General features: G+C 44.4%; 1 protein-coding gene across 2 annotated transcripts in view; it reads left to right on the top strand.

The window, feature by feature from the left end:
* KDM4A (lysine demethylase 4A) overlaps positions 1–20366 on the top strand; it is a 2334711-nt gene that overhangs the window by 708691 nt on the left and 1605654 nt on the right. For both annotated transcript variants that reach the window (XM_044085421.1, XM_044085420.1), the window contains exon 10: positions 5412–5623. In XM_044085421.1, coding sequence (XP_043941356.1) covers positions 5412–5623 — 212 coding nt within the window. The remainder of the gene's footprint in view (positions 1–5411; positions 5624–20366) is intronic.

Genomic DNA, 20366 nt, shown 5'->3' with positions numbered 1-20366 from the left:
TGCAATGTGGATTTGATTCATTAGAGGCCTCTTGTAGGGCTGCTGTTACTGGGTCTGTGCTCAGAAGGCATGCTTGGCTTAAGGAGCAATCTTTCCTGATTATGTTAAAGCTAAATCGTTGGATGCTCCCTTAAATCAGGACCACCTGTTTGGCAACAAGGCTGAAGAAGTTCTTAAGATGGAAGATAAAGCTTAATCTATGCAAACTGTCAAAGATTTCTTACAAGTTCAGCCTCCTAGATCTAATAGGCACTGGTCCTCTAAGAATTGGTCCTTTCTGGCCCTTTCCAGTTCTTCTCAGGCCAAACCCAGACACAGCAGAAACCCCAGGTTTCAGTCCCAAGGCACACACAAGACTAAGCAGTGGGGGGTTTCCACACCCAAATCTGGGAGTAGTAAGACTCCCCCTATGGAAAACTGTCTCAATGACTTGTTTTTAAAATTTCCAAGCACTTCCCAACTGAATGCTCCTTTAGGCGGAAAGATTGGTCTGCAGGCCAAAAACTGGAAACTCATTACCTAGGACAAATGGATTTTAAATATAGTGTCCCAAGGATACAGGTTTCACTTCCACACGTTGCCACCTCCAAGCTGGTGGCCAGATCTACCCCCAAATCTGTGGGCAGAGGCCCAAAATCAAGTACTCTTTCTCTTAAACATGGAGGCTATTCAGTTGGTACCAGAAGAGGAAAAGGGACAAGGTTTCTATTCAAGACTTTTCCTGGTATCCAGAAAAGGCAATACACTGTGTCCTATCCCGGACCTTTCTACTCTAAACACCTTCCTGGTGATTCCAAAATTCAAAATACTGATGCTTCACCAGCTGCTTCCTATGCTAGGCAAAGATGCATGGTTAGCAACACTAGACTTAAAAGAATCATACCTGCACATCCCTATCGGGGAGACTTGCAGAAGAATACCTATGCTTTAAAGCAGGCTACATGCACGATCAGTTCTCTGCACTGCCCTATGGCTTATCTGCTGCACCCAGGGTATTCACAAAGTGCCTAGCTCCAGTCATTGCATTTTGCAGGAAAAGAAATATTCAAATATACTGATTGTCTAATTCAGGCAGAAAGCCAGGACATACTTTTGAATCATCTGGCCTTTGTTCGAAGGGTACTGACTTGTCTGGGGTACACCATAAATGAAAAGAAATCACACCTGGTACCCTGTCAGCAAATTATATTACTGGGAGCAAGCTTGAATACACCTTCCCAGATGGCTTTCCTCACGCAAGAGAAATGGATTCATTTGATAACCTACTTCAAGCAAGTGGCCACAAAAACTCAGCTATCTGCAAGGCAAATACTACAAGCCTTGGGGTTCATGGCCTGTTGCATTCTTCTAATTCCATATGCAAGGCTGCCTATAAGGAAACTACAATGGTATCTCAAAAGCCTATGGTGTCAACATTCACAGGATCTAGAAGCAAGGATTCCTATCATACCATGCCAACAACTAGCGTTCCTTTGGTGGGCCGAGGCCTGCCACGAAAGCAGGGGACTACCATTCACACTACCCCCTGCCGCCCAGATTTTAACAACAGATGCATCAGACCATGCATGGGGGCACACCTGGCAGGGAAGTGCATTCAGGGCAAATGGAACCCAAGTCAAATGCACCTGTACATAAATCAAAAAGAATTGTTAGCTGCACAGAATGCATTGACAGCCTTCAAAGACCACATTCTTCTGGGACAACTAATGGTAAAGATGGACAACACCACTGTGATGTGGTACATAAACAAGCAGGGGGGTACACATTCTTACCCCTTCTGCAGACTAGCCATGGCATTGTGGAACACAGCCTTGAGCTACCAAGTGAATCTACAAGCTCAATTCCTGCCAGGAAAACTAAAAACACTGGCAGACGGACTAAGCAGAAACCTCATGGACCCACACGAGTGGAAACTGGAACCAAGGATTTTCAACATGTTGACAAGCAAGTGGGGGAGCCCAGATATAGACCTGTTCGCCTCCCCCAGGAACTATCAATTGGACAAATTTTGCACAAGGATTCCCCACAAGCTAGCTTGGAAAGTGGATGCTCTATCCTTCAGTCTGTGCCTTTCCACCCCTACCTCTGCTCTCCAAGGTACTACTAAAGGTCAAACAGGACAAGCCAAGGATGATTTTAATTGCACCAAACTGGCCTCGCCAATGCTGGTACCCACTCTTGTGCAGTGTGTCACGCTCTGCTCCATGGCATCTGCCTCAGAGTCCTTCCCTGTTGTCTCAACAGGAGAACCAGATTCTGCACCCTCAGCTGCAAACCCAGAACCTAGCAGCCTGGTTAATTATCTAATCTCTCCTTTACCATCCCTCAGCAAATCCGTGATGGATATCATTTTAGAGGCAAGGACCCCCAGTACCAGAAAATCCTATGCTCCAAAATGGAAACGATTTTGTGCCTAGAACCAGTCTCAAGGAATGAACGCAGCAGTGCCCAATTTACCTCAAATTTTACAATACTTGACTGAGCTGCTTCATAAGGGCCTGTCCTTTTCCTCCATCAAAATTCATGCCTCAGCCATTTCAGCTCATTATAGCACAGAGCCTCCCCTCTTCTCTCACCCACTGCTCAAACAGTTCCTCAGAGGGGCAAAAAACTTAAGGCCACCCAGGAAATCTCCAACTCCACCCTGGGATCTGAACTTTGTCTTGGAGAAACTCACTCTTCCTCCTTTTGAGCCAGCTGCTACTGCAGATTTAAAATTTCTTTCCTGGAAAACAGCTTTCCTTTTAGCTATCACTTTTGCAAGAAGGGTATCTGAATTACAGGCGCTTATGGCAGTGGAACCTTTCATCATCTTTCATGTGGACAGGGTGTCCCTCAGAACCAATCCCTCCTTCATGCCCAAGGTGGTATCCAGTGTGGCTCTTAATCAGTCAGTTAATTTGCCTACTTTCTTTCCTAACCCACAGAACAAAGGGGAACGGATACTGCACTCTTTAGATGTGCACAGACAGCTTAGATTCTACTTGGACAGGACTAAACCTCAGAGGAAATCTGAACAACTGCTGGTGGCATTTGCTGCAGGGACAGAGGAGAAGGCAATTTCAAAATGAGCCATTTCAAAATGGATAGGCCACTGCATTCTTTTCAGCTTTAAGCATCATGGAAAACCTATCCCACAGGGCATCAGACCCCATTCAACCAGGGCTGTATCTACCTCTACAGCTTTTCTCAGAGGTGTCCCTACCAGGGACATCCTAGAACCTGCTACCTGGAGTTATGTACATACTTTCACCGAGCATTACCATTTGCCAATTTTCTCTAAATCCAGAGCTGGCTTTGCCACTACAGTCTTGCAGGGTCTTAATAGCTGGTCCTAATGCTATTTAAATTCCTCCTCCCATCCTTAGCTTTGGGAATCTACCCAAATGTGATGACTGCAACAGTGAAACACGAAGAACATAGTATAGTTGTGTATACTTACCATAAATGTAGATGTTCGAGTGTATTCACTGTTGCAGTCCTGGTTACCCTCCCTCCAGCCCCCTGACTTTTTTTGGCTATACCTCTACTGTCCTTTACTATGCTTAAAAGTTTTTTGGTATATTAGCTTTTTTATTTAAGGTATATCTTGTGTGTGTGTGTGTGTGTGTGTGTGTGTGTGTGTGTGTGTGTGTGTGTGTGTGTGTATATGTATATATATATATATATATATATATATATATATATGTGTGTGTGTGTGTGTGTGTGTGTGTGTGTTATTGCTTCCCATTAAGGGGGCACCTGACATCTGGGGCAAGAAAAACTGGTGTAATGTCATCGGCTGCATGTTTTGTACCCCTGACTTCCTGACATCATGGAAGAAGAGACAGCAGTCGACACAGGACCCAAGACTTTGTTAATCTGGCCAGCTGAGGGCTACTGCAAGCAGATAACCCAAATGTGATGACTGCAACAGTGAATACACTCGAACATCTACATTTATGGCAAGTGCACACAACTGTACTTTTCTCATGGTAAACCAGTATTGTTATAGGACCTGTTCTACAAGATCCACTGCAGCCAACATAACAGTCCACTGGGGTTCGGGGGGTCAGTACATAGTCTGTCTTAGGATCAGCTACTTGGTCTTCAGTGCACACAGTTTCTAGGCATTGTAATTGGAGGTGGGTATAGGAATAGGGGTGGTAGGTTGGTGTAGTGGTTAAGGTGTGCACCTTACAGACACAAGGTGCAGGGTTTGATACTTACATTGGGTAACTGGCTAGGGTTAAAATGGCCCACAAGGGCTGTTAGCCTAGTACTACTCTATGATGCATCTATAAAGAGGTGGGGGGTGGAGTTGCAGCCAGGCAAGGTTTGCTCCTGCCATCCTGCAGGGTTTGCTCCCCTAGGGAGCCTTGCCAAAGACAACCATCCACTGGTCCCGTGTTCTTTGAATCATCCCATTGGTGAGGACTGCAACAGTGAATGAGAAACACAAGTACAGTTGTGTTAAGAACTTGCTGTAATTGTAGATGTTAAAGCACATTCACTTTTGCTGTATCCCACTGTCATTCCCTCTCCCATGAATGGACATCCTGATAGGGCTGCTATTAAGGTATACTTTCCCTTGACCTTCCTGAGTACCTGTCTCCTTGCCAGGCTACTTTCTCTTAGAAATTGCTTATCATTCGAGATGAAGAGGTTGGGTCTGTGTGGGTGGGCCTTTTTGTCTGTGGGAATTCTCTCATCTTGATCCATTAATGTTCTGGTACCAGGATCACCTTGAACAAGAAGGAACTGAAGATGGTGTCTGTCAGCATCCCTCTCTTACTTGTCTGTGTCCTGACATCTGTGTGGGAGGGAGTCTGCTAAATTCTGTGAGGGAAGGTACAGCTCTGAAAGTCTGCTGACCATTGGGCTTACCTGTAGGCTATAGCAGTGATGAAGATTGCAGTGAATGTACGCTAATGTCTACAATTATGAAACATTTTTAACCCAGCTGTACTCTCAGCTTATGGATCATTGTAATTTAAGCTATGTTTCATATCTAAGCAGTAAGGTTTGATGAGGATGTACACTGCACTGATATCTCCATCAAAGGGGTGTTATAATACTTGAGCCTAGACGCTAAGTGCCTTTATTTTCTGAAAGTACAGTAAGTCAGTCTAAATGTGCGCTAGACTACTGATCCTGTTTGCAGATTGTCTCTTGCTTTCTGTAAGAGAGCATGAAAAGTAATTGTAATTGCATGACTAATGCATTGCTTTATTACTTTTGGATTGTTTATTTATCTGATATGTTAAATAATATAGAGAAATCTCCACTACTGTGGTAAAACACTGATTATCTTAGGACTTGTACCATTGATGTCTCGTACTCTGGTGCTTTAACTTAAAATTAGAAGATTTTTTTGTCAAGGTGTGACATGGTCTGAAGGTTATATATTTTAATATGTTTCTCTTCTACAGTCCTGTAAAACGGCGAATACTGACAAAGAGGCATCGAATTTGTTTAGATGTTCCCCAGGAAGTGAGTGAAAGTGTTGGATTTCCAAAGGAGGAGCTCAGCTCTGTGCAGTACGAAGTTGAGGTGGCAGGGGCAGCTAGGGCAAATTCACTGCCTACAACAGATATAAAAAATGAACGTGATCATAAAGCATCTGGATCTCTTTCTTTACCAGGTATTAAACATCCATTATAAAAAGAACAAATTAACATAAAGTGTGCAACAAAGATTAGACTTGCAGTATAGATCATTGACTAGTTTAGTACACAAAAGTACCTTAACTGTGCTTCTGAACTGGTTTAGGTCATCTTGTGATGTGGCTTTTGAGGGTGTTGCATGTTCTTTGAAGGAGCAGATTTGTTTCCTTGCCTTGAGTTACAGAATGATGTTAACCCTTATGTGTTTGTATTGTCCTGCAGATCAAGTTTGCAGTGTCTTTGCACCCTTTGACATGATACAGCTGTGTTGATTATAGAGCTAGAAGTTGCTTGTCATAATTTTTTTCCCATTGTTTTTGGTTACCTTAGATGTAATTTCCTTGCAAATAAGATTTCTGAATAGTAGCATTTTGTCCCACATAACCTTTCCTTGTTGGCATGGGTTATCTCCGGGTGCTTCATTTTCCTCCCACATTTCATAGATATGCAGTGAGTAGATTGAACTCACTAAACTGGCCATAGATCTTGAGTGTGCAAGTGTGTGTGTAGTGTGGAAGAATTACCACGGCAAGGCTAGCCACCGGTGGTGTAAACTTTGGCTGTAGATGATTAACACTGTTGAAGTTGCAACTCTCGCCCATGTGCAAAAATGGGGAAAAGGGGCTGTGGATGGATGGATGAAAACAGTAGCGAACTATCTTTCAGCCTATGGTAAGTTTGCTTTCTTTGATCTGCTGTAAGTTGAACAGCACTTTAAACATTTTTTTTTAAATTGCGATTTCGGTACCATTTATGTTAAAACATTTCTGACAGGAATATTTCATCAGTTTATGATTTATTTCTCGTCTAATACTGCTTCTGGCTGTATCCATTCATTTGAACTGAAACTGGCCTTTTTTTTTATATATATAAATTGAGAATTTTTGTATGTATTTTGTACTTTGAATTGTGTTACTGAAAATACTGACATTTTCTCAGTGCAATGTTCAGAATAGTATCCCAGTAGCAATAGTCTGTAGATTGCTATTTAGACAGAAGCATGAGATTTGGCCATGTTCTGACTGAGTTGATCATGCAGCCTGTATGTGGTATTGTGTTGGCTAGTTTCCTGACCCTTGACTTGATGGACTCTGCCCTCTCCTCCAACCATCTTCCCCATCTGCACTTAAAAATAAATAAATAAATAAATAATCAATCAAAAATATTATGGCTTGTGACTCCACAGTAGCCTTAGTTTTTGGCAGGCCATTGCACCAGCTGCCTTCTGTTGCCTCCAGGTACCTTGTGGTGGTCCCACAACTGCATGACATGAGGATCAAACACATCCTCTTTGGCTGTATCATTGCTTGCTGCAGGTATGGGAGAACCAAACCCTTTAGGTGCAAGGGATAGTCAGGAGTACATCATCTGTTGCCAGTATTACTACTAATCCCCCCAGAGGATTCTTCCACTAGTATAGTGTATGCCAAAAATGGACCCACCAAGTGGTAGAACAGCAGACTCTGTGTTTTCACCTGAGATGATAGCTATGGTTAGATGCGTTGTTCAGGCAGTTGACTACGGGTTGCATACCTGGGTTGTGTGTAACACATGGACTTCCACCACTGATCATTTTGCTAAGGATCCTGTTTTTGAAGGAGATTCACTGTCTTGAGGGCTGTGACTTGTTTGAGTCAGATCATTCAGGTTCCTCTGATGATGACAGGTACAGGTACTCAGATTTGTTTCTTTTTCCCAAATGTTGACTAGCTTAAGAGATGTGTCTCACTGGGAACTGTCTCTGTTTGCCCTCGAGATTAATATGGTTTATGATCTGGAAGATGAGACCCCAGACATAGAGACCTTTCCCCCATTAATCCTAGCATTAGAGGATGCCTTCAATAAAGCCTGTGGTTTCCCTCTGTTTTATTGAGGTTTTGCTTAAAAAAGTGTTTAAGAAATTTAGGATATGCTCTGCCTTGCCTGGCCCTCCAGCTCCTTTGTCTGATGATCCTGCTTTGGTTTCCCCTGCTAATTTTGCTGATAAGAAGATCATGCCTTCTAGCCCAATTCCTCAAGGTAAAGTTGTCAAGTCGCTGGAATCCCATTGGAAAGATGCTGGATCAGTCCAGCATGATAGCTTTTAAACTATTTAACAAACCATGTTTTATGTTGGCATTTGTATTGTGATGCATCTATACTTTAGACATGTTTGCTGCATTGTTGCCAGAAGAGCAAAAGATCTGTGTTAATGATATTCTTTTCAGTGTTTCTCAGGTGTCAAAAGCATGCCATAAAATGTGCTTTGGACAGGGGGCTGATACTGTTTTTTGAAATGCAGCATTGTCTGTGGTGATTAGGAGGTTTGCTTGGTTGCACTCCTAGAATTTTTCTGGTGAGTTTAAAAATTAGATTTTGAATGCTCCTCTTGAGTCTGATTGTGTGTTTGGTACAGCTGGTTATCAGATCCTTAAGCTTTGGATGACAGAGGTAAGTTGATGCAGAGTGTCAAAAGTGTTCCATATTCCCAAGTTCTCATCCTTTAAGCAAGGTAACTTTCAGTGGCCTAACAAACCGAAGTCTAAGCTGAACAAGTACCAAGGCAATAAAAGGAAATGTCAGGATGACCGTGCCACCTAGTCAAACCAGACGGGTTCCTTTCTTGAAAAGGATACCTCTTTTCCCAACTTATGACTATGCCAAGGCATGACACCCACCTTTATCAAGTCCCCTGTCAGGTGCCTTGTCTCATGTTAGCTGTCAGCAAGGTGGATTGGCCATTAAAGGATGTCCTTCATGGATGCATCTGCAGTCATAACAACTGGGTTGTCCTGTCGTCAGGCAGCCCTTCGGTCGGCCGGATTCCAAAGTCTAGGTCCGGCTTCGGCTGATGTCGCACTTCACCCGACGTCATCTCTGCTGGTCTCCGGGTATAAAGGCATCAGCCGACGCCATTTTCCTCCGTCTTTCTTGCCGCGTGGCGCCCGAAGCAGAAGCTGTTCGCAAGTGCCGGTCGGTCAGATCCAGAGATTACTACTACCGAATACTACTTCGAAGACTTCTAAAAAGCTAAGTACCCCGTTGGGGACTCTTTCTTGCCTCAGCCGATGTCAGAAAAAGTCAATAACTGTTTAACTTGTGGGAAACAAATACCTCATAAAGATTTCCACTCTTACTGTCTGCCTTGCTTAGGCCCAGACCACGACGTAGCAGCCTGTTCGGCCTGTGCTTCCTTCAACCGACGAACGCGAAGGCGTCGGTCGGAGTTTGCTGAACAGTTTTTCGGCTCAGACTTTGCGTACATTATGCCGTCGGATCCTCCGACTACCCAAATTGTTAAAAAATGCAAGGAAAAAGACAGACACTCGCGGTCCGCGGTTTCGGCCGAAACCACGGTTAAGCAAGCCGCGAGTGTCTCGGTTTCGGCCGAAACCGAGAAAACTGGTCAATCTTCAGCCGAATCCATGACTACTACTGAGGCTCCCGCTACTTTACCTGAATCGGCCTCAGAAATTTTGCCTACAACTTTGGCTACTAGTGAGTTATCTGACACCATCCCTTTGGATGTCTCTACCCCAGCACGTGGTGCTGCAAGACCCCCTGGAGCTATGTCTATCAAGGCCTTTGCCAGGGCTAAAGCAGCCAAATCGGCTAAGTCAGTGCCTGTTAAACCTCCCTCACACAGACCCACTTCCAGTTCACAAATGCTTACTCTGGCAGAAGATTTAATATCCTTAATTAGGGGATCCCAATCTCACCCAGACAGGGCCTCTCAGCCACCAGAAAAGAGACCTAGGACAGAGCCCCCCGAGCCAGTGTCCTCTGATGATTCTGCGGATGACTCTGACATTGCAGAACAGCCAGAGGATCCTTTTTCTACTTATGAAGACTCTGATGCTGAAGAATCCATTCCAGCTGCCTCTCCACCAGAGGAATTTTCCTTTGGGGAAACCTTACATGCCATGAGAGAGCAATTCCAATGGCAGGGACAAGATTTCTCAGATTCAAGAAAAAGGCTTAGGACTTTCCTGCACTTACCACAACATAGGCCCTTAGCTGTTCCTCCTGTTTTGCCTGTTGTGGATGATGCATTTAATGATGTCTGCACTGCTCCTGATTCTTTACCTCCAGCCCCTGCCAAACCTGATAGATTTTACAGGGTACCAGACACTCATCACCACCTATACAAGGCCCCACTGGCGGACCCCGAAACTATTTCCCAGGGGCCTAAGGCAGTAGCCTCGACCACAACAAAAAACCCTATACCTTCAGAAAGGGAATCCAGGTCTTTAGACAGATGGGGCAAAAACGTTTACACTTCTGCTACTCTCTCAGCTAGAGCTTTAAACTGTCAGTTTCACATGATACAATACCAAGAGTTTATGCTTGATCAGTTAACTAAAAAACTATCCTCTGATGACTCTATAGATAAGAAATATGTATTAGAAATGGTAAATAACATACAACAGGTTAGTAACCATTCCTTAAAATGTGGCTATGATGCACTGGAGGCTTCATTTAGATCAGCCATGACTGGCACAGTGATAAGAAGACATGCATGGTTGAAAGAGCAGGTCTTACCGGATCATGTTAAAGCTAAGCTATTAGATGCTCCTATGGATAAGGCCACTTTATTTGGTACACCTGCCCAGCAGGTAATGAAGAAAATGGAAGAAAAGGCAAAATCTGTACAAACAGTTAAAGATTTCTTACAGGTTCAGCCCCCAAGGTTTAGCAGGAACTGGCCTGCCAAAAATTGGTCCTTTCCTGACTCCACAAGATCCCAAAGGGGCAGGAATAGACGCTCCAGAGGCAGAAATCAATCCAGAGGAGGTGCCTACAGAGGACGACAGTGGCAAGGTAATAACAGAGGCACAGACACAACCACTACCACTGCAACAGGACAATCACAGTGACTTGACTCTAACTCCGCCTACCAGGGAGCAAATAGCAGCACCATTAGGCGGAAAGCTAGCCTTATTTTCGAAAAATTGGCACTATATCACAAAAGACAAGTGGATTTTGCAAACCATAGACCAAGGTTACCGGTTCCACTTCCACACTTTACCAGTCAAAAGGGGAATGCCAGACCTGCCTCCAAATCAAAAAATAGAAGCTCTACAGCAGATAATGCAATTAACAAAGATGAGAGCTGTGGAAAGAGTACCAATAACAGAACAGGGCAAAGGATTCTACTCCAGACTATTCCTAGTTCCAAGAAAAGAAAAACGTTGGAGACCTATTCTCGACCTGTCCATCTTAAACACATACATCATTGTCCCAAAATTCAAAATGCTGACCCTACAGCAACTTCTTCCCGTGCTGGGCAAGGAGTGTTGGCTGGTAACTCTAGATCTCAAGGAGGCATACCTGCACGTCCCCATTCGACCAAATTGCAGAAGATACCTCAGATTTCTTGCAGGATCAGAGCATTATCAATTCTCAGCATTGCCCTTTGGCTTATCTACTGCGCCCAGAGTATTCACAAAATGCCTGGCATCAGTAATCGCCCACTGCAGACTACAGGGAATCCAAATTTATCCATACCTGGACGACTGCCTGCTACAAGCGGACAACAAAAGCAAGCTGACAACAGATTTACAAAGGGTCATTTACTTGCTACAAGCCCTGGGATACACAGTCAATTTACAAAAGTCAAGGCTGATACCATCCCAAACAAGGACATTCTTGGGCGTGGAATTGGACACAGTAAAACAAATGGCATTCCTAACTGCAGAAAACAAAAGAACTCCCTCTTTACTTCTTGGCATTAACAAAACAGAACAAGCTAACAGCAAGAAAAGTTCTGCAGGCCTTGGGCTTCATGGCATCATGCATAATCTTGGTCCCACATGCCAGACTGCATATGAGAAAACTACAGTGGTACCTAAAGAATTTATGGTCCCAACACAGGCACAGCCTAGAAGCAGAAATACCACTAATCCCATGCCTAAAACAGGAGTTCCTATGGTGGGCTCAAGCATGCCAGTCAAACCCAGGCCTACCCTTCCACAACTTTCGAGCTAGCCAAACCATCACAACAGACGCCTCAGACCTAGGATGGGGGGCACACATGCTGGACAAATGCGCACAAGGATTGTGGACTCAGGACCAGCTACACCTGCACATCAACCAAAAAGAAATGCTGGCAGTAAAACTGGCAATCCAAAAATTCAGACCATTTCTCAAAGAAGGCCATTTGATGATAAGGACAGACAACACCACAGTCATGTGGTACATCAACAAACAGGGAGGCACTCATTCATACCCCCTATGCAGAATGACTTTGGACCTTTGGAACCTGGCACTCAGCTACAACATCCAGTTACAGGCAATATTTGTACCGGGAAAGGAGAACACTCTAGCAGACATGTTAAGCAGAACCACCTCGGATGCTCACGAATGGATGCTACACCCGGACATCTTCAAGACCATCACAAAGAAATGGGGAATGCCACAAATAGATCTATTCGCTTCCCCTCTGAATCACCAGCTCAAAAAATTCTGCACAAGGACATTCCACCCACTTGCATGGAAGGTGGATTCGCTCTCCTTCAGCTGGAAAGGTCTGACAGCATATGCATTTCCACCTCTTCCCTTGATGCACAGGGTATTACTAAAAATCAAGGAGGAACGTCCAAGGATAATCCTGATAGCTCCGAACTGGCCAAGACAACACTGGTACCCATTGCTGAGGAGCATGTCTCGGGAGAAAATGTGGTCAATACCCCTGATGCCTTTGATGTTAACTCAGAACAACTACAGCATCATGCATCCAAACCTAAAAACTTTGCAACTGACTGCATGGAACATCACATAGCAGCAACTAATCCAGATCTTTCCCAAAGGGTTAAAGACATTATCCTTGAAGCCCACAGACCTTCAACAAGAAGGAACTATGCAGGAAAATGGAAAAGGTTTGTCATTTGGAGTGCTGAAAGAGGAAAAGATGTGTCGAATATAGATATTGCTAACATTCTGGATTATTTGGCAGAGCGTCTACATACAGGCCTGTCCTATTCCTCCATTAAGATACATGCATCAGCTATTTCAGCAGAATACAGCTTTGATCCACCTGTCTTTTCACATCCTCTACTCAGGCAGTTCCTCAGAGGGATCAAGAATGTAAAACCTCCTAGGAAACCACCATTGCCAGCATGGGACTTGAACTTTGTGCTAGAAAAGTTGACACTCCCTCCTTTTGAACCAGCAGCAACAGCAGATCTACAGCACCTGTCATGGAAAACTGCTTTCCTACTGGCAATTACCTCAGCAAGGAGGGTTTCTGAACTTCAGGCCTTAATGGCAGTACAACCCTTCCTAATCTTCCACCAAGATAGGGTGTCCATTAGAACTAATCCTACATTTATGCCTAAGGTGGTATCCAGAGTGTCTTTAAACCAGGCAATCCACCTACCTACCTTCTTCCCCAATCCACAAAACAGAGGGGAAAGAATGCTGCATACCTTGGATGTACATAGACAGCTACGCTACTACCTGGACAGAACCAAAAGTAACAGAAAAACTGACCAGCTTTTTGTAGCCTATGCAACAGGAAGGGAAGGAAAAGCAATTTCCAAACAGACAATCTCCAAATGGATAGGAAATTGCATACGATTCTGTTACTCCTTCCATGGAAAACCAATTCCACAGAACATAAGGCCTCACTCTACTAGGGCAACAGCCACTACCACAGCCTTCTTACGAGGAGTGGCAACCAAGGACATTATTGAGGCGGCTACTTGGACCTCCGTGCATACATTTGCCAAGCATTATAATTTACCTCTGTATTCCAGATCCCGAGCAGGGTTTGCCACTGCTGTACTGCAAGGGATCCTAACCACACCATAATTTTTTCATTCCTCCTCCCCTAGTTGGCTATGGTATTCTACCCAGTTGTTATGACTGCAGATGCATCCATGAAGGACATAGTACAGTTTTGTACCTACCATAAATGTAGATGTCCGAACTGGATAGCATCTGCAGTCAGGATTACCCTCCCTCCTTCCCCTCTGTGTTACTCCTAGGGTATTTACCCTCCTAATAGCTAGCTGGTGGGGGGAGTCTCTTATGGTGTATTTGTTTGTATATATGTACATACATGCTTATTTTTTGTGTTTGCCTTCTATCTTTTTGGAAACATTGGCATTTATCCAAAATTTAGCCTTCCAAGAGGGCAACTGGCATCTGGGGCAAGAAACACTGAAGAAAATGGCGTTGGCTGATGCCTTTATACCCGGAGACCAGCAGAGATGACGTCGGGTGAAGTGCGACATCAGCCGAAGCCGGACCCAGACTTTGGAATCCGGCCGACCGAAGGGCTGCCTGACGACAGGACAACCCAGTTGTTATGACTGCAGATGCTATCCAGTTCGGACATCTACATTTATGGTAGGTACAAAACTGTACTTTTCTGACAAATGGGTGCTACACATTGTTGGCAGGGGTTACAACTGGCAGTGGAAAGACCACACACCTCCATTCAAGGGCAGTCCTCCCTCATATGCCAGACCAGACATTATTATTCCTTCCCGTTCTCCAGCAATGCTGGACTCTGGTCATAGAACCAGTCCCTTCTTTGGAAAGAGTGAGAGGTTTCTACTCCAGGATTTTCTTGCTTACCAGAAAAGACCAGTTGTAGATGCTGGAGATGTACCTTTCATTTTTTAATACAGTCAAGGTCCCCAAGTTCAAGATGCTCACACTGTAGACAGTGCTTCTTCTGTTGCTGGACAACTGCTTCATGGTGACCCTGGACTTGAATAATGCTTATCATCATATCCCCATTGCTCATTGGTTCAGGAGATACCTGAAATTTGTGGTGTCTAGTTTGTACTGTCCGGTTTCTGTATTGTCTTGGGTCGTCCACTGCTCTGCAGGTGTTCACCAAATGCCTTGCTCTGGTAGTTGCCCACTGTCAGACTCTGGGCATTCACATCTTTCGATCCTTGGATAACTGGATATGTGCAGAATCTCTGTCTAGGTATTTGGAATTGTTAGAGAAAGTCTCAGCTGTACTCTCCCATCTAGGGTTCAAGTTGAACCTCCAAAAGTTATGTCTGACACCCTCGCAAAGACTCGTCTTTTTGGGGTGCTTGATAGACTCCAGCAAGAGTGTGGCCTTTCTACCTGACAACAAGGTCCTTTAGTACCAGATGGTGTTTCTAGAATTTTCAAGAGGAATGTTAGCTTGGTGTGAGAATTGCTAAAAATTCTTGGATTGATGGCATCTAGGATTCTTATGACACCACTAACTTATCTTATTATGAGAAAAATTCAGTGGCATGTCTGCAATTGTTGGACTCAGCATCTCCATTCCCTGGAATCCCAGTTGCTGGTGCTGCCCTTTATCAGACAAGAATTACAGCAGTGAAAATATCAGTTGAGTATCAATACAAGGCTTCCTTTCTTCCTCTCTGGTGCCAGTATAATCTGTTCAGACACATTTGTCTGACTTTGCCTGAGGCACTATGTCAGTGGGGATGCAAGCGGAAGCAACTTGGTGGCCCAAGGACAAATAGAAGCACATCACTATCAATGAGATGTCACCAGTGATTCACATGTTGAAAGTACTTACCACCTTTGGACTCTGGGTCCTTTTCTAGTGGCTACAGACAACAGAATACTGAGGTGGTATCTCAACAAACGGGGGGGGGGTACAAGGTCTTACCCTCTGTGCCAGTTGGCAGTGATAGCCTGGGAGAGCAGGCTTTTCAACATTCTTTGACTCTTCAAGCATTATATATGGTATCAGAGCAGAACGTTGTGGCAGGCAGATTAAACAGATCTTGTACAAGCCTCCACAAGTGGAAACACAAGGTGGTGGTGTTCCTGGATGTAGTCTAGATGTGAGGAACACCCCAAACAGATCTGTTAGCCTCCTTTCAAAACGGACAGCTGGAGAAATTCTGTTCTAGTTATCCTTGCAGCCATGCTTTGACAACACAGTCTTGCTCCCTTGGATGGGAATGTTCCTGTATGTGTTTCCACCCTTTCCACTGATTCACAATGTACTTCTGAAAATTTAAGAAAGAAGGCAAAGATCATTATGGTGACCCCCTGTTGGCCAAAGCAAATTTGGTTCTCCTCGTTAATGGTATTGGCCAAGGGCAATTACCGCATACTTCCTCACACTTTAGATCTGCTGACAGTCTCGGGGGTAACTGTTACACCCCAATTTGGAGAAACTTCAATTGACAGCTTGGATTATTCAGTCTTGATTCTGTTTTGACATTTGTTTCATGAGAATGTGCAGCAGGTGTTAATGGCGGCTAGAAAGCCTGCTACTAGGAACTCTTGTGTTTACAAATAGATGAGGTTTTCTAAGTGGTTCGTAAATGGAAACGGAGAGTCCCTTGAGGTTAATATTCCTCTGGTGCTGAAATGTTTGTGTAAGTTACTTCAGGGTAGCTTATCGTATGCGTCCATTAAGGTGCATTTAGCAGCCATCTCTTGTCTGAATCCTCCTCTTTCTTCATCTGTTTTGGTAAAACAGTCCATGAAAGGAGTATTGTATAGGAGATCCCCCTTGCAACCAAATTCCTCCTCCTTAGGACCTGAATTAAGTTCTAGAAGAATTGTCCTTGCTACTTTTGGAACAGGCAGCTCACATTGATATCAAGTTCTTGATATGGAAAACTGTTTTGTTTATTGCTCAGATATCTGCAAGATGAGTTTTTGAGCTGCAAGTTTGTCATGGTGGGACAACCTTACCTGATTTTCCATATGCATAAAGTTGCACACTAATCTTTCTTTTGTTCTGAAAGTCGTCACAGAATTCACTCTCAAATCAGTCTATTAATCTCCCTGTGTTCTTTCCAGAACCTAAGAATAAAGGAGAGCTGATGCTTCATACCTTGGATGTGCATACATAGCTCAGGTGCTGCCTTGACTGAACAGAGTACTTTAGGAAGAATGAAAGGCTTTTTATTTCCTTTTTTTGGTCCAAAGAAAGTTCAATCCATCTCTAAGCAGTCCACTGCATATTGGTTTTCCTCTGATACTGTTTTTTGTTACACCCACCATGGAAAGGTGTATCTAGACAAGATTAAGTCATATTCTACCAGGGCTGCCTTCTCTTATGTGGCATATTGGAAAGGAGTAGATTCCAAGTGTTCTAGAGGTAGCTACTTGGTCCTCTATCCATACCTTCACAAAGCACTACAAACTGGATGTTTTTTTGTAGATCCAGAACTGGCTTCATGAGGACCATTCTCCAGGGGCTCCTGGAACCTTCCCCTTCCCTTCAGGATGGGTAAGCTTTTGGAATCCACACATGCCTGTACATAGTACAGTTGCTTAAATTCCACTTGCCTGTAACTCTAGATGTTTGTAAAACACACTGCCTTACTTGGCAGTACCTTCCCACCTTCCCCCTTTTGTTAAGTGTATTTATTTGGATGTTCTTCATGTTTCACTGTTGCAGTCATCACACTTTGGTTATCCTGCCCGAGGTAGCCCTCAGTCGGCCTGAATACTAGAGACTTAGGTATTTCTGCGTCGTTGCTGTCGCTCCAGGACTGACGTCAGGTTATCAGTGGTATAAAATCAGGCAGCTGACACCACTACATCAGTCTTTCTTGCCGAGGAGCCTGAAGCAGAAACAGTTTGCACGAGTGCCGGTCTGCCGCTACCTGAGTTTTCGTTTCTGAATTGAAGATGAAGTCTTCTAAAGCTAAATACCCTATTGGGGATCCTTTTTCCTTGCTCTAACTGATGTCAGAAAAAGTTAACAACTGTCCCACCTGTGGAAAGCACATACCACACCGAGATTTCCATTCTTACTGCGTGACCTGTTTAGGCTCAGACCACGACGTCCCTTGCTGTCGGTTTTGTACTTTGTTCAACGCTAGAACTGTACGTCGTCAGGCCCTTATTGTAGATCTCCATATTCCGAAATGGCTTCAGTAAGCCATCTGACTACAGATCTTCCGAAAAAACATAAGGATAAAGACAGAGACAAGACAGCACAGGTCCAAAACTGCCGATGATGCTTCCGTTAAGCTGGTCGCCAGTTCACCGGTCCTCAGTGAGGTGCTTTTGCAGCCTCTAATGCCCGCTTTTGTGGATACGCAGGCCACTACTGAGACCTGTTTAGAGTCTGCTATGCTGCGAGACTCTTCTTTGACTAAGGATCCTCCGGATGTTTCTACTTTGGATGGGTCTGGAGCTGCTGAGCAGGCACCAGCTTCCGAGGAAGTTCTTCGCACTACCGATTCTCGACACAAACCGATGACTCTTTTTGCATCTTCAGTTTTTTCTAAAACTACCGTCTTTCTAAGGCCCAGTGTACGAACTACGCCTTAAAAAGTGACGACCCAAACTCGAGCACCTGCTTCCATGCCTCAATCTCAAATGCTTAAAATGGCAGAAGACCTTATGCTTATTAGGGGAAGCCAGCCTACCCCTTCCAAAAGAAAGAGATTTGTCCCCAGCAGTTTTATTTGACCAGGAGTCCGATGACTCTGAGGTTTCTGAATATGAAGACATGCAACCCTTATCTGCTTATGAGGATTCAGATGCAAAGGAATCCATTTCTTCTGCCTCTCCTCCAGAGGATTTCTCATTTGGTGAAACCCTACATACTTTAAGGGAGCATTTCCAATGGGAGTGTCAGGACTATCCTCAATCCAAAAAGAGACTCTGGGAATTCTTAGATTTACCACAGCACAGACCTTTAGCCATTCTTCCTGTCCTGGATGTTGTGGATGATGTCTTTATGGAATCCAGTTTAACTCTTGACATTCTTCCAGGAAGCTTGACTGGTATTACAGAGTCCCTGACGCACACAAATTTCTTTTCAAAAATCCTACTGCTGACGCAGAGGTCATTTCCCAAGGACCTAAAGGAATAAAAGCAACCACAGCTAAGAATCTCACCCCCATGGACAGGATTCTCGAGCTTTAGGCAGATGGGGTAAAAAAGTATACACCTCTGCAACTCTTGCCATTAGAGTACTAAATTGTCAGTTCCACTTGCTGAAATACCAGTAACATACAATGGTACTCCTTAAACAAAACATATCTACCTTTCTGGCTTGTGCAGAAAATAAAGACTTAACAGGAGCTTATGCATTCTGCAAGTCAAGTTACTAAACACACCTTGCAATGTGGCTTTGACGCCCTAGAAGCATCCTGCAGGGCAGTAGTCACAGGTTCTGTACTTAGAAGGCATGCTTGGCTTAAGGAACAGACCTTGCCAGACCATGTCAAATCAAAACTATTGGACGCACCATTGAACAAAGACAATTTGTTTGGCACCAAGGCAGAAGAGGTCTTGAAAAAGATGGAAGAAAAAGATAAATATATGCAGACAATTAAAGACTTCTTACAGGTCCAGCCTCTGAGGTTCAGTAGGCTTTGCCCCTCCAAGCACTGGTCCTTTCTGGCCCCCTCAAGGCAGGTTCAGACAAGACCTAGGGATAGCAGACCCCCCCCCCCCCCGACAACAGTCCCAGGGAATGCAGAAGTCTAACCAATGGAGTTATTCCACTTCAAAAACAGGGAGTGCTAAGCCACCCCCTTATGGAAAGAACTCAATATGACTTTTACACCTCCACCCCTTACCTCTGCCCACCTGCTTGTGCCCCTAGGAGGAAAACTCTCCTTCCACGCAAAAAACTTGGCCTCTATCACTACAACTGATGGGTCCTCAACATAGTGACCAAGGAATACAGATTTTGTTTCCACACTCTGCCAACCCCAAAAGGGTTCCCAGATCTTCCTCCAAACCAGTGGGCAGAGGCCCAAATTCAAGTCCATTCCCTGCTCTCCGTGAGGGCAATACAGCCTTTACCTGCAGACCAGATAGGACAAGGTTTCTATTCCAGACTTTTCCTGATACCCAGAAAAGAGGGCACCTCGCGCCCAATCCTCGATCTATCAATTCTAAACACCTTCTTGGTGATACCAAAATTCAAAATGCTCACCCTCCAGCAGCTTTTTCCAATGCTATCCAAGGATGCTTGGTTAGCCACCCTAGACCTAAAAGAGGCCTATTTACACATCTCAATCAGGGATTCCTGCAGGAAATATCTACGTTTCAGGGCAGGATCTATGCACTTCTAGTTCTCTGCGCTTCCCTTTGGCTTATCCACTGCTCCCAGGGTTTTCACAAAATGCGTGGCCCCAGCCATTGCTTTTTGCAGACAAAGGATTATTCAAATTTACCCCTACTTAGACGACTGCCTGATTCAGGCAGGCAGACAGGAAAAGCTGTTACAGCACCTGACCTTTGTACAGAACCTACTGACCTCCCTGGGGTATACTATAAACGAAAAGAAATCCAAACTAGTACCCACTCAAAAAATTGTATTCCTGGGAGCAAGCCTGGAGACACCATCCCAGATGGCAATCCTTACTCCAGAAAAACAAGCCTGACAGGCTACTTCTCTCAACTAGCCAGAAGAACCCAGTTATCCGCAAGGAAAATCCTGCAATCTCTATGGTTCATGGCATCCTGCATTCTACTCATTCCATATGCCAGACTGCATATGAGGAAACTTCAGTGGTGTGTAAAAAGCCTTTGGTGTCAACACTCTCAGGACCTGGAAACTATCATACCTATGATACCCTGTCTAAGGAAAGATTTTCTTTGGTGGGCAGCAGCATGCAACCACAACAAGGGTCTTCCCTTTTCACAACCCCACGCCGCCCAGACCTTAACCACAGACGCATCAGATTATGCCTAGGGTGCACACCGGGATGACAGGTGCATTCAGGGCCATTGGAGCCTAAATCAAATACATCTGCACATCAACCAAAAAGAGATGCTAGCTGTTCA

The sequence above is a fragment of the Protopterus annectens genome, chromosome 10.part0, assembly GCF_019279795.1.
Source record: "Protopterus annectens isolate FY-2018-M chromosome 10.part0, PAN1.0, whole genome shotgun sequence".
NCBI lineage: Eukaryota > Metazoa > Chordata > Ceratodontiformes > Protopteridae > Protopterus > Protopterus annectens.
This window is presented reverse-complemented; position numbering and strand designations above follow the sequence as displayed.